Source organism: Xyrauchen texanus, chromosome 4 (genome assembly GCF_025860055.1).
Source record: "Xyrauchen texanus isolate HMW12.3.18 chromosome 4, RBS_HiC_50CHRs, whole genome shotgun sequence".
NCBI lineage: Eukaryota > Metazoa > Chordata > Actinopteri > Cypriniformes > Catostomidae > Xyrauchen > Xyrauchen texanus.
Genome location: NC_068279.1, coordinates 37,793,285 through 37,806,894, shown reverse-complemented (window position 1 = coordinate 37,806,894; position 13,610 = coordinate 37,793,285). Strand labels below are relative to the sequence as shown.

The following is a 13,610-nucleotide window of genomic DNA, read 5'->3' as shown; positions in this document are numbered from 1 at the left end:
AGCAATTTATGATCATTCATGCGCCTGAAAAAAAAGAATAGAAAAAACACACACACATTCTACTTGGTTTGATGAAGCATTAATGTCACATTCGAATAAATGCCCTCAACTTAAACAAGTTTAATCTTTGATAGAGTGTTATGCACAATATTCTCATTCACACACATCTTAACAAATGTAATCAAATGTTGCTCACATTCAAACAGGTGTTGCTTGACAGTAAACAATTCCATTAGTGAAAGGTGACTTTACAAAAGCCATTTAAAACTCTCTCTTTTTAATTGCCTACAAAGGCACATTGTAGTGCAGTTAAGTTGTTGTTTTCTGTATATGATGTGGTTTTGAGCAGATATCACATTGATCTTCTTATTGCAGCACCTGTGTCTTGTGGTCCAATGTCGGTCTCCAGCTCTAAAAAGCACTTGTCAAAATGCTCACATCCCAGGTTCTCATTTACCTCAACTGGTTTGGAGATCACCTGTATGGTGTCTGGCTGTCTTGTTTTTGTCAACTCAAGTCCATTGTTCATTTCTGACAATTTTGCAGAAAAGAAGCAGTAGGTGTCAATTTAGTAGTGACTGTTTACAATAATATATTGATCATATAGTATAAATTATTTTATTACAGTTTAGTTATTATTTTACCTTGCATAAAAAAAAAAAAGTGCTCACCACTTTATGACAGCTTGTATAGTCATCAAAACATTGAAAATTGTGATTTTCAGAAGGAGTATTCTGAGAGCTTGAACAAACAGTAGTTCTCGGTTTGCCCCGATCACTGTAACAGCACAAGAAAGTGAGAACAAAATGAGCAAATAATGGAAATTTTTTAGGTAAGAAAAAAATTCCCTAATACCTTCCAATAAACTGCTTTGTTGGTCCAAACACATTTCAAAAGTTTCTTCATCACCAGTCATTTCTAGGTCATGCATCTCTGTAATGAACACAGTAAGTAACCATATTACTAATCTATATTACAATAAAGATTGCAATGTCCTAATATTCAATGATTGAAGGATAATGAATTACCTGTTGTCTCTTTTGGGAATCGAGCATAGTGTCTATGCATGAGTTGATCAGAGCCTCTGTGACTCACAAAGCAAGTATAAGATGTCCATTCACTTGAGGCCACAGATATAACTGACATTGCACTCTGAATGCCATGGTCTCCTTGGATTAAGTTATAAACTGCTGGACTTGTCCCTCTGCTGCCACCCGAAATCCAGGCAACTTCCATCTCTCCTTGATGAATGTCATGAACCACACACACCAGGATTGTCAAAACACTATGGTCAGTGTTAAAATGAAATGGTGGAGACAAAGTGGCATAAGGGATAGCATCTGTTCCCACTTCAGAGATGAAAATAAGATTTATAGTTGTTAATAAAGTCAATTTATTGCCATCTGCATAAAGTAGATATGAAAATATAATTATCCATACAGAAGGATATTTAAAACAGATTACTAACAAAATTAGCCTAGTTATTGCATAAAAACAGTATATATATTTATGCAGTGAAATGGCTGTACTTAAGCTGTGTGATTGCTGAAAATGTTGTAAATAATAGTGCTAGTTTCCCTATAAACTTCATAACTTACGTATTAAAAGCAGGGTGGTCAGGAAGGTAGGAAGCATGTTGATGTGCTGTTTAGCTCTGTGAGTACAGCCAAGCCGTGATAGGGATTATCAGGTTTCAGTCATGTGATTTCACACCCGCCATGGATTCTTTCCATCATTGTGTGACTCTCAGGGGAGCTGTGCAAAAATATGGCTGTGTTTTTAAACAAGAGCAGACAGACCTGTGCTGCAGCTATACACACTTATATTTTGTATAATTTGTTTGGCATCAAGTTTCATTCAAAATAACAATCTAAAAGAGTGTAAAAGAGTGAGTTTCTACAAATTTTTGTACCACCTTTTATTTACATTTCTGGTTATTTTTTAGGCAAAGAATGCACACACATGTATACATTTGTTTTTGATGTTATATGTTGTAAATAATTATGAGGTATATTTGTGAGAATATGATGTCTCATTGTAGAGTACGTTTCAAAAGATTCACACCTGTTTTAAGTTGGTTTCTTCTGTGGTAAGAGACTGATAATATCAACACCAACGGCTGTATCTGCTGCTTTCTACAGCTGTATGAAATAAAATTGCACTTACAAATAATATTTTGATCTGGTACGCCGAAGGTACTTGATGTCTTCTCAAAAAGTTTGACATGAAATTTTTTTTTTTTAAAAAATAACACTTTTGATCAGACATGAGCAATTGTCTTGCAAGTCAATTCTCAATTATGAAAAACTCCAAACTATATATATATATAACATTCTTGCAGGGCAGAGCAAGCAGGAGCAGAACAAGATGATGACAAGATTATTGTGAGCCCAAGTGCAGTATATTATACATTGCCAATGAAACAAAAGATGTAAAACAAGAGAGTAGACTATGACTTGGCATGACGCGACTATAAGAAAACGTCCTGGTTACTTCCATAACCTCCGTTCCCCTCCGTTCCCTGACATTGTGTCGATGAAGTGACACTAGGGGCCACTCTTGGGAGCACTGATGCACCAGGGGTACAATTGATTTTATCACGCCCGGGGTGGGTGGTTCACAGCGAAGCAGCGCAGATGCCCCACTGGGAAGATCGTCCGGGGGAGGCGTGCTACCCCGCTAGCCTACAACACGGTGGCTTGCGAGCGGCCCCGAAAACTGCCATACTTAACTGTTTGCTGGCTTCCCTTCGAGGGAGAACAAGCGAACGTGAGATACTTGCGTCCCGCTCATTAACCGGAAAGAATTTCAGTGCCTGGCCATTGCAAGCGCAAGGGTCGGAAGGGCTGAACATAGGAGAATGACCCAGAGAGTGAGGAAACTGCTCTTTTACTGACAAACTGGGTACCGGGGCCCAGAAGGCACCTGGTGATGTTGTGATGGTACTCACCTCATGGTGACCCAGGGGCAGGAGTGGAGCCTGTATGCTTAACTGGGTCAGGCCAGTCAGTATCAGCAACCTTGTCCCTGGGTCTCCTGTCTCAGGGCTGCTTCGAAGCCCATTTGGGGTTCTTTGCTACCGGCTGATGGGCAGACGGTGCCACCTTCCTGCAGGAGGATGTTCTGCTCAGAGGCCGGCGTGCATGCTCCGATAGTGGGGGAGCCAGGGCCAACACCACAGGAGGACGGCCTTGGCATGAGTCAGATGGGTCGCTGGACTTCAGAGGCCTGTAGGCGGCCAAGTCATGCCACAGTAGGTTGTGTTTAATGGCCTCCATCTGCTTCTTCACCGTCGAGAACTGATGGGCAAAATCCTCAACAGTGTCGCCAAAGAGCCCCCCTTGGGAGATGGATGCATTGAGAAAGCGGACTTTCTCAGCGTCAAGCATTTCCGAGAGCGATCAAGAGCTCTCAAGAGCGATCCCCTAGTGTCACTACATCAACACAACGTTGTGTGAGTGACAGACAGGGAACTTCCTGTTTCTGGGGAGTAGGAACAGCCACTAAGTTGTCCTCAGCCTGCTGGACACTGGGGGTTGGCACTGGACCAATTCCACCATCCCTTTTGGCAGTGGAGAGATGAAATGTTCCAGTACCACCAGATCAATCATTGTTTTATTACAGATAAACTTACATCACCAGTGAATTTGTATTACTTTTACAAAAGCACACAAAATATAAATAAATGGTACAAGCTCACTGTAAACCTTTGAATGTGGCCAATGCACTAAAATCATGTACAGACTTAGGGCATTATTACATTTTCCCCTTCCCCTAAATTCTCACAAGGCAAACGAGAGAGGAAGATGTTTGACAATGAAATGAAAGGGTTGCATTTTCAAGAACCAATGAGTTAAACATGCCTTTCATCTTGAACGGGCTCCACCTCCACTACCGCCTCTACACGGATTGGCATTTTTGGTGCCATCACAACTTCGCTTCTGAAGAGTTAACTTACATCTTTACCAAACACTGCCCCCTTGCTGGATGCATCCCACCGCTGCTAATATCTTAGGAAAATGTGGACCAAGCAGGCAAAATAAAGCAGTATTCAGAGTCCATATTTTCTTTTATTGACTCCTTCTGACAACTTTGCTGGTCAAAAATGTATATAAAAAAGAACAGGTAAAGAATTTAGCTCGAGACAGATAGTACAGCACAACACATTTCATCTAAAGGTCCAAATAATTTGACTATAACAGGAAGAACACAACCATTTAATAAGCAGTAAATAAACGTCCAAGCATTTTACTATAAATGACAAAAATGTTCAAACATAAATGTATGAAATATTTCAAATAAAATAAGTGGAACTGCTGTGCGTTGAACATGTGCTACACAGATGCCTTTCACGATGAGCACTATCTCCGTGTCAACAATTGCGTCTCCCACTGCAAGTGTTTATATGCGTTTCTCCCATGAACATGGATGTGGAAATTGGGGTGGCGGATGCCAAAAACTGGGTCCTTGAGAGTTGTGGGTCCCTGGGCTTCAGCCTGTGTAAGCCTGTGCGCTAATGCACCCCCAAATGTGACAGGAACCTCACACACTCTAATATACCACTCACTGACCCATACTGTAGCCATAGGTCCTTGGCAAAGCAAGCAAAAACTTATCCTTTAAATTGCATTTAAAAAAATGTAATAAGAATAAATGAACAATCATATTGCTCTACTCTTCCATTGCTAGTGTGCATTCTTAGAAAAAATAGCCTATGCTTTTCTACAATTCATCATACCATACATGTAAAGAGAGAACAATTGAGTTATAGAAGGACACAAGGTTTAACCACACAACAAACATAATAAGATGGGAACTGAACAACATTCATTGTTGTGAATTTTTAATGCCATTATGAAGCACACATACAATATATAAATGGTACAGGCTCTATGTAAACTTTTGAATGTGGGCAATGCATTAAAATCATGTGCAGACTTGGGAAAAAAAAAATTATAATAAAAATAAATTTTGTTTTAAATTTAATTAAATGTATTTTATACAATTATCATTGTTTATTGTATACTATATTTTTACTGTTATTACTAATTCATGTACTAATTACTAAATACTGCACATATATTTACAACAACCACAAAAATAACAATAACTATTATTTGTCTTTGTATTGTTATTTAATAAAATAATATATTATTATAAGTAGTATTATATTAAATAATAACACTAATGATAATTGCCATTCATATTATATTGTATAAATTACAATGGTTGCTGAGATGAGACATAAAATCTATGTGCAGGCTTTAATAAAAATTATGATAGGGAAACAACCAACAGGAACTGACAAAGGAATGCAAAAGCTAAAGGGTATTTATACAAACAAAAGCTAATGAGGGACTGGAAAACAGGTGAGAATAATCAGGAACAGATGACAGTGATAAGGGCAGTGCATACTGGGTAACACAGTCTGGGGAAAACACTTCAAAATAAGAGTCCTAGGAAACATGAGGCATACAGACTTTGACAGATAGTAGTATTTTTATTTATTTATTTATTTATTTTTTGGGGGGGTGGGTACATTTGTTAACTTTATATTTTGTAATAAAAAAAAAAAAAGGTTTTAGAACATGTTAAAATTAATATTAACCAAGATTAATAAGTCATGTAAAAATATTGTTAGTTCATGTTAACTAATGTAATTACGGTAACTAATGTTAATGAATTCAACTTTATTGTGAAGTCTTACCAAATTATATTATCCAATGTTAGATCATCATACCTAATGCATTTACTAATGTAAACAATTGGAACCTTATTGTAAAGTGTAACCCAACACTGAATTTATCTGCCAAGGTTATTTCCCACAAGTCACTTTTATATATGTCCCATCATATAACAAAACCACAATTGAGAAATCACAAACAAATTTAGCATCTTGTTTTACAATAATTTGGCTTGGCATGTTTACTACCCTGACATGACCTGGCTGTTTGTACTTGTTGATGACTGTAGGTCATTCCTTTGTTCTGTGGCTTGAGCCCCACTCACTGTGCTGTCATTTAAATTCTGATTCACAGCCAGGCAGCACATGCCCAGCAGCTGCTGCAAACCAGGAAATTGTGGGCAGGACAAATAAAAGAGAAAATGAAAGCAGCAGCCACAATTATACAGCTGAAATTCAGGTAAAAGCACATTTGCTGTAATAGTTAATGGAGTGTGTTCAGAAAGAATGTTTTTTTTATATTATTATTTGGCTTGATACTGTCCTACTTTACAGAGACACGATTACAGTGTCACAGAACCATGCCAGAATAAGGCTAGTGAGCTTGTACTGTATCTGAGTAGATCTCCATGTATTATTGCAAAGAGGGTGCTGTATCACATTACAGAGTGTTATGATAGTGAAGTATGATGGGCACTGTTCTGTTCCCATTCATGTTATTATAAGCACACTTGTGTAAGGATCTTTTATTTCACCTAACATATCAGTATTTTGTTTATAGATATTTTTAGCATGTTCCAGAATGCTCTTTTTAAGTAACATATGCTCAGTGTGTAATGCAAATAATGGGACCAGTTGATTATTGCAAGCAATGTAAAGCACATGTGCTAATTTATCAGCATTATGTGCTGTAAAAACACATAGCTTTGCATTTGTTTACACAGACACCTCACGTGAGCCTCAACTTTCCTTTCTCTTCACAGGGTACAGTGACTACCATTATGTCAAACCATTCCACAAGTGGTCCACTATCAATATCGACTAACTAGCACTAAATACCTAAACCACAAGTTATTTTCCAATATGCATTTCTCGCTTTTCATCTTGCTCTTTATTAAGTTACTGTTTTGTATTCAGTTTTCTGAAAGCATTAATTCTGCAGGCGATAACCTGGCAACAAATGGTCTTCCGTTTCCGTGGAGTAAAGTCCGCCTGCCAAACTACATAGTGCCTGTCCATTATCATCTACTTATTCATCCCAATCTTACCACTCTGAGGTTCAATGGTTCTGTAAAGATTGAAATCGATGTAAAAAACAACACAAATTGGGTGGTCCTACACAGCAAGAACCTTAAGATCTTCACAGCCACTGTTTTGAATGAAGAGGAGACTCATCTGTCAGATAGGGTGCTCCCTGTGCTGGAATATCCTCCACATGAACAGATTGCCATCTTCTCCCCGAAGATTCTGACCTCTGGTGAAAAATACTTCCTTTTTTTGGAATTTGGAGCACCATTAAGTGATGGGTTCTATGGATTTTATAAGAGTACTTACAGAACGAAAGGAGGAGAGACAAGGTATAACTAAATTTGCTGATGTCTAATATTAAAGAGATAGTTTACCTAAAAAAGAAAATGCAGGCATCACTTACTTAACATCGTGTTTTTCCAAACCCATATGAATTTCTGTCTTCATTGGAACACAAAAGGAGATATTGGCCAAAATGTTAACAGTCACAAATGTAACTCAGTCACCATTCACTCTCAACGACTGATATGCTTGAAAGTCATATAGGTTTGGAACAAAATGATGACAGAATTTACATTTTTGAGTGACCTATATTGAATTACATATTGAAAATAATTACTAAATATAAAAATGTGGTTCTGTACATAATGTTCTTCCCTAAAGGGTCCTGGCATCCACCCACTTTGAGCCTACATCTGCCCGAATGGCATTGCCATGTTTTGATGAGCCCATTTTCAAAGCCAATTACACTGTCAAAATAAGGAGAGGACCGTCACACATAGCTTTGTCAAACATGCCATTAGTAAGAACATTACACATACATTTATTTAATCAATGCATAGACCCGTTTTACAAAAGAAAAGCCACTGCATTTTGTAAACTCCAAAGAATCATCTTTGTTTTTTTTTTTACAGGAACAAACTGTTGAAATTGATAATGGTCTGTTTGAAGATCATTTTGAAGTTAGTGTGCGAATGAGTTCCTACCTGTTGGCCTTCATTGTCTGTGACTTTAAATCTGTTAGTGGAATAACTGCAACCGGAATCAATGTAAGTAACAAGAGCTTAGAGATGTTTAAACAAAGTGTTGAATTAAAATTTGTGACCATGACAACTTTATTCTATTTTCTATTACGTTTTCATCCTAGATCCTCAGATGAGAAATACATTTTGAATTAGATGTTTTTGTTTTCTCCCAAAGATTTCTATTTATGCCGTTCCAGAGAAATGGCATCAGACACACTATGCTCTTGAGGCTGCTTTGAAGCTTTTGGAGTTTTATGAAAAATATTTCAACATTCTTTATCCACTTCCAAAACTGGGTGAGTACATCTGGCTTGTATTTATCTTTTAATGTGTCAAGGAATAACTTATAGGCACTTTATTGGATTATTTACATCGTTGTTTATTTCATGATGTGTGCCAGATCTTATAGCTATTCCAGATTTCGAGTCAGGTGCTATGGAGAACTGGGGTTTGACTACGTACAGGGAAACCTCTCTGCTGTATGACCCTGACATCTCCTCAGCCTCCGATAAGCTCTGGGTTACAATCGTGATAGGACATGAGCTAGCCCATCAGGTTAGCAAATAAAGAGGCTGAATTTAGGAACATCACATGGTGAAAAATCCAGCTTAAGCTGTTTTGGTTTCAGTCTTTTTAAGTGAATCTGTTTTCTTGATTCTAACTTGTCCGAGCTGGTCAATTATGGATTGACAAGCCACGTTGTTCCTCAGACCAGCTTGACCACAATAAGGTATGACCAACAGGTAGCTGGTTTTGTTGCTGCTCCAAGTAGAATCCAAGAACTTCACAATCTTAACCTGGATTTTCCAGCAGGGTTGTTCAAAAAATATTAGGCTATATCTACAAATAAAAACTCAAACTACTAATAAAAAAATTTAAAAAAGAAAATATATAATATATATATATATATATATATATATATATATATATATATATATATATATATATAACATTCTCAATCTTAATTGTTATTGTTGTTTTTTAGTGGTTTGGAAACCTGGTGACCATGAAGTGGTGGAATGACATATGGCTGAACGAAGGCTTTGCCCGATACATGGAAATTGTCTCAGTTGAGGCAGTATACCCTGAGCTTAAAGTTGTATGTCCAATCTTCAGACATCTCTACTGTCACAGTTATAGAAAACATATTATATGGGGCCATTCAGACTGAACACGTTTTTGCGTTTAAAAAAAACCTAGATGCATCTCAACGAATGCAACAAAATGTTTCTTGAGGCACATTTTTTAAAGTTTAAGTTCCTTTAACTTGGCACAGTGTCTTAAAAGTGCAGTGCTTTTGAGCAAAGAGCAGGATGCGGCGCCGTGGTCAAAGACATCCGTCTAGATGTTTACAAAGAAAAACTGTTTAAAACAGCATAGACTGATGCACAGATGTGTTCAGTGTGAATGGCCCCTTACTGATACATTCTGCAAAATCCAATCCCATGTTTCTGTAGCTAAAATCTGTTTTGAAAAGGACTCGTTTTCTAATGCATGATAGGAGGACAACTTCCTTGACACCTGCTTTGGCGCTATTGGACGGGATTCTCTAAATTCTTCCAGGCCTATTTCTTGTTTAGCCGAAAATCCCACCCAGATTAAAGAAATGTTTGATACTGTGTCCTATGACAAGGTGAGAATATACAATTCAATAGCATAAAAAAATTATAATTATTGGCACTTTCTGGATAATACCAGCTCTGGATTGTTTCGCTTATTCGTCTACTTTGTCACTGAATATTGTAGGGTGCATGTATTCTCCACATGCTGAGACATTTCCTGACAGATGAAGGATTTCAGAGTGGCATAATTCGGTACCTCAGGAGGTTCAGGTACAGCAATGCCAGAAATGAAGATCTCTGGGACAGCTTTATTAAAGTACATAACTACTTCATCGACTGCCTTTCTCTGTTATTTATAATTGAGCATCATGACAAAAACTCATGCTCTCTTCACTCTCTGTACAGACATGCTCTGAGGAGGATATAACAGCAGGGGAACATTGTTACAGCAGTGCCCAAGCCACCAAAAATGCGGTGAATATGTCACTCACATCATAAATAAAATATGTGATCTTAGCTTTTTCAAATTTGCTGTACTCCACAAATACAAAATGCAGTAAATGTATGCCATTCTTCACAATGCCTTCTTCCGAGGAGTGATTTTTAAATTGAATACATATTTTGCCAATTTTTTTATTATTCTTCTATGTCTAGTTTCATTTTCCTGGGGAACATATAGACCTAAAGAAAATGATGTACACATGGACTCTACAAAAGGGTATCCCACTGGTCACAGTAAAGCAGCAAGGAGGAAAACTTTATATTGGACAAGAGCGCTTCTTAAAGATAGTCCAGCCAGATGATCCCTCATGGCATTCACTGCAAGATGGGTAAAAACAACACTAAAGCATCCCATGAAGTTCTTTCTATCTTTGTTTTAATTGTCACTGAAACACCATAACATTTAAGGGCACTGAAAAGTTCTCTAATATGTCTCCTCATAACATTGTGCAAATTCTTCACAATAGCTACCTGTGGCACATCCCTTTGACATATAAAACAAGTCACTCTGATCATGAGATGAGGCACATCATGGATACAAAGTCAGGTATGATTAAAGCAAAATCCTAGTGTATATACTGTACACTTGTAATGTACATACATTTTAAATATACCTATCTCTCAAACCCAGATGTGTTGACCCTGGATAAAGATGTAGACTGGGTGAAGGTCAACACTGACATGAATGGATACTACCTTGTCAATTATGATGAGGATGGCTGGGATGCCCTGACGGAGCTCTTGAGAGTAAACCACACTGCTCTGAGCTTTAAGGACAGAGCCAGTCTCATTCACAACGCCTTTCAGCTAGTCACGTAAGATACTGTGCAATCCACTGGTCTCATCAAACCAATTTTAAATTGGTTTAAATTGAGATTATAAAGCACTCGGGATTCTCACAGTGAAAACAGGAAATTCTATTTTAAAAAAAATCAAAAATAGCAAATTGCATTATGTGATGACCACATTTTGTAATGCAATTTTCTTGATTTTGTATTTAATTTATCTCCAGTGCAGGGCGACTGTCACTAGACAGAGCTCTAGATCTGATCATTTACCTGAATTCAGAGACCCACAATGTACCATTACTGCAAGGGCTTGGCTATCTACAGTCATTGTACAAGCTGATAGAGAAGAGAAACGCAGCAGATGTTACTCAAAATCTCAAGGTATGACAAGAAGTGGATAGTCAATAGTGGATTTAGCTGATAGCGATAACCAAGGTGGCGGAAAAGGCCTATAACTGATTAATCAGTTGATAGTTTTTCAAATGTCTATATAGAATGTTACATATTTTTGCTTAAACTCTAAACAAGCCTGAAACACACAGTGGAATCTTATTATTAAATGACAGAGACTTGGCTCCATTACAATGCTCTGTATTTAGGTATTAACCAATGATGATTCCAGAAGACAACTATCGGCACCAATTTATCTGTAAAACCAATATAACCTCTAATGTAAAGGAAGATTATACTGAAGTCTAATCCAATTTACTGTCCCTCATTCCTCCACACACCATTGGCAAAGAATCATTCATTTCAGAAAGGGAGCTTGCAGACCCACCCATTGCATTTTATTTTGAGATATTTCCTGACAAAAATCAGATCTCCAAGGCTTTTGAGTTTACTTTATCTTGTATGTGTGTATAGCCACTATATGTCTGGTTTTGTCCTATAGATCTACATCTTGCAGCATTTCAGAGATGTGATTGACAAGCAGTCGTGGAGCGATGATGGAACAGTCTCAGACCGGAGGCTGCGTGAAGCGGTTCTTTCCCTCGCATGTGATTTTGGTTATCCGCCCTGCCTGGAAAAAGCTAAACAACTTTATGATAACTGGGTGGAATCCGATGGTACAATCAGGTGACTTGGCAACAATACACCCATAACCACCCACTTTTTCATCCATGACTATTGGAAGAGGAATACATGGAAAACTTTCCACTAGAGATGAGTGAGAAATGCCTGTCAAATTTTGCCCTGTGTATCATGGCTTTAGATCAGTTACAAGACTAATAAATCATAAGATCAACAGGGTGCATGACAAAATGACTAAACGAATCACATTATTATAATTTAAAATGATTTTGGCACTGTGTTTCTTAATACGTGTTATGTATGCTTTCTGTATTATACAGCCTACCCACTGATGTGTCGGAGACAGTCTACATGATTGGGGCTCAGCATGACAGCAGTTGGACCTACCTCCTGGAAAAGTATGGCATCTCCATGTGTGAGACAGAGAAAAGCAAATTTCTCTCAGCTTTAGCAAACAGCAAGGATTCTGAAAATCTATTAAGGTGCTTTGGTATCATTACATTAAAATTAATTGTATAATACATGAGGAATGATGAATTAGGTTTAAAATCATGCAATGCTTTGTACTGTATGTCTCCATATTTTCTGTCTCCATCTTTTCTATAGATTACTGAAGCTTGGATTGAATGGAACTGTGATAAAAACTCAGGACTTACCCTCACTTATATACCTTGTGGCCAGAAATCCAGTGGGTCATTTTCTAGCATGGGACTTTGTGAAGAAACACTGGGATGAACTTGTGGAGAAGTAAGTGCAATCCACTGCTTTTTATTTTAATGTATTTTTGTTATAAAGTAAAAAATGTCAATTATAAAGAGAAAAATACTGTACAGTAGTTATGAATTGTTCATTGTCATGAATATAAGATGCTTGCTTGCATCTTCAGAGTTTTTGTTTTCTCATTATCAAAGGTTTCCACTGGGATCTTTTGGAATCAGAGAAATAATTCTTGGCACTGTTTCTCAGTTCTCATCCACAGAGGAGCTGAGTGAGGTAGGTTGGTTATTTGTTATTCAGAGGGCATGACTATCTACATTTTAAAAGTCCACTTACAGTGCTGCTATTTATTCATTTTTTGTGTTAAGGTCAAGGATTTCTTCAAGTCCATCACAGAGCAGGTATCTCAGCTGCGTGCCACACACGTGGCCACAGAAAATGTGGAGAAGAACATCCTGTGGCTCACAAGGAATCTAAAGACCATGAGTCGTTGGTTGCAGAAAAGACTCAAATAAACTAGAACTACAGACCAACATTTTACGTATTCTAGTCCTGTTTTTCACTCTATGGGATAATCACATGAAATGTGTGCTGAAATAATGTTCTACTGTTTGGTATCATAAGTAAATCAAGCTTCACACGACTTTCCACAAGCTTTCTATTGCTTCTATTTGTTGTGCTTGCCTATTCAGTTTGTTTTGATGATATTGGGTGATAGCTTGTATATTGCCTGATATGTCTGCCTTTTTTGTTTTCGTAGATAAGGGGGTTTAGAAACAATTATGCTTTTCTCCTGTGTTCTAATCCTCTAAAGGATTTTGTGTGTTTTCTGCACTTTGTCTCTGACATTTCTTAAAAGAATGTAAATAGATGAATGAGTAGCACAAAATTGCACTTGAAGCAGATGAACTGATGGAACAGTGTGAGGCTTGAATAAATACATTGTATAGCTTTATATAAGGTATTAAGGTGTCTCTAGAGACTAGCCCAAAAACAGCACTGTTTTCCCTTGAAACAGAATGGTAAGGTTTCTTCAAAGGAATAAATCAAGATT

The 13,610-nt window shown here is 37.5% G+C and overlaps 2 protein-coding genes across 3 annotated transcripts; one reads left to right on the top strand and one right to left on the bottom strand.

Annotated features, from left to right (window-relative positions):
- Positions 1-10: 10 nt before the first annotated feature.
- LOC127643203 (uncharacterized) lies at positions 11-1,641 on the bottom strand. Of its 2 annotated transcripts, XM_052125835.1 has the most exons (5): positions 1,599-1,641; positions 1,029-1,349; positions 856-933; positions 672-777; positions 11-531 (listed from the first exon to the last, which is right to left on the bottom strand). In XM_052125835.1, coding segments are annotated over exons 1-5 (543 nt in total). In that variant the 5' UTR covers positions 1,636-1,641; the 3' UTR covers positions 11-530. The 2 variants fall into 2 exon arrangements, with proteins under 2 accessions (XP_051981795.1, XP_051981794.1); XM_052125834.1 differs by having other exon boundaries at positions 672-933.
- A 4,394-nt stretch (positions 1,642-6,035) lies between these two features.
- On the top strand, positions 6,036-13,610 carry LOC127640363 (endoplasmic reticulum aminopeptidase 2-like). Its single transcript, XM_052122878.1, has 19 exons — positions 6,036-6,143; positions 6,667-7,260; positions 7,595-7,733; positions 7,846-7,980; positions 8,132-8,252; positions 8,357-8,511; positions 8,942-9,055; positions 9,458-9,589; positions 9,703-9,834; positions 9,924-9,992; positions 10,173-10,348; positions 10,487-10,566; positions 10,651-10,834; positions 11,032-11,188; positions 11,700-11,884; positions 12,160-12,321; positions 12,446-12,586; positions 12,751-12,832; positions 12,925-13,610. The coding sequence occupies exons 2-19, from the start codon at positions 6,767-6,769 to the stop codon at positions 13,069-13,071; spliced, it is 2,805 nt and encodes a 934-aa protein (XP_051978838.1). The 5' UTR covers positions 6,036-6,143; positions 6,667-6,766; the 3' UTR covers positions 13,072-13,610.

What these genes read in the sequence shown, in the direction of transcription:
- LOC127643203 (XM_052125834.1), bottom strand. Translation starts at nt 1,635, where the DNA reads ATGCTTCCTACCTTCCTGACCACCCTGCTTTTAATAC. An exon ending in GACCACCCTGCTTTTAATAC is followed by an intron (nt 1,350 to 1,598) that starts GTAAGTTATGAA and finishes TCATCTCTGAAG; the next exon opens with TGGGAACAGATGCTATCCCT. An exon ending in ATTCCCAAAAGAGACAACAG is followed by an intron (nt 934 to 1,028) that starts GTAATTCATTAT and finishes TGTTCATTACAG; the next exon opens with AGATGCATGACCTAGAAATG.
- LOC127640363 (XM_052122878.1), top strand. Translation starts at nt 6,767, where the DNA reads ATGCATTTCTCGCTTTTCATCTTGCTCTTTATTAAGTTACTGTTTTGT. An exon ending in AACGCCTTTCAGCTAGTCAC is followed by an intron (nt 10,835 to 11,031) that starts GTAAGATACTGT and finishes ATTTATCTCCAG; the next exon opens with TGCAGGGCGACTGTCACTAG. An exon ending in ATGTTACTCAAAATCTCAAG is followed by an intron (nt 11,189 to 11,699) that starts GTATGACAAGAA and finishes TTTGTCCTATAG; the next exon opens with ATCTACATCTTGCAGCATTT.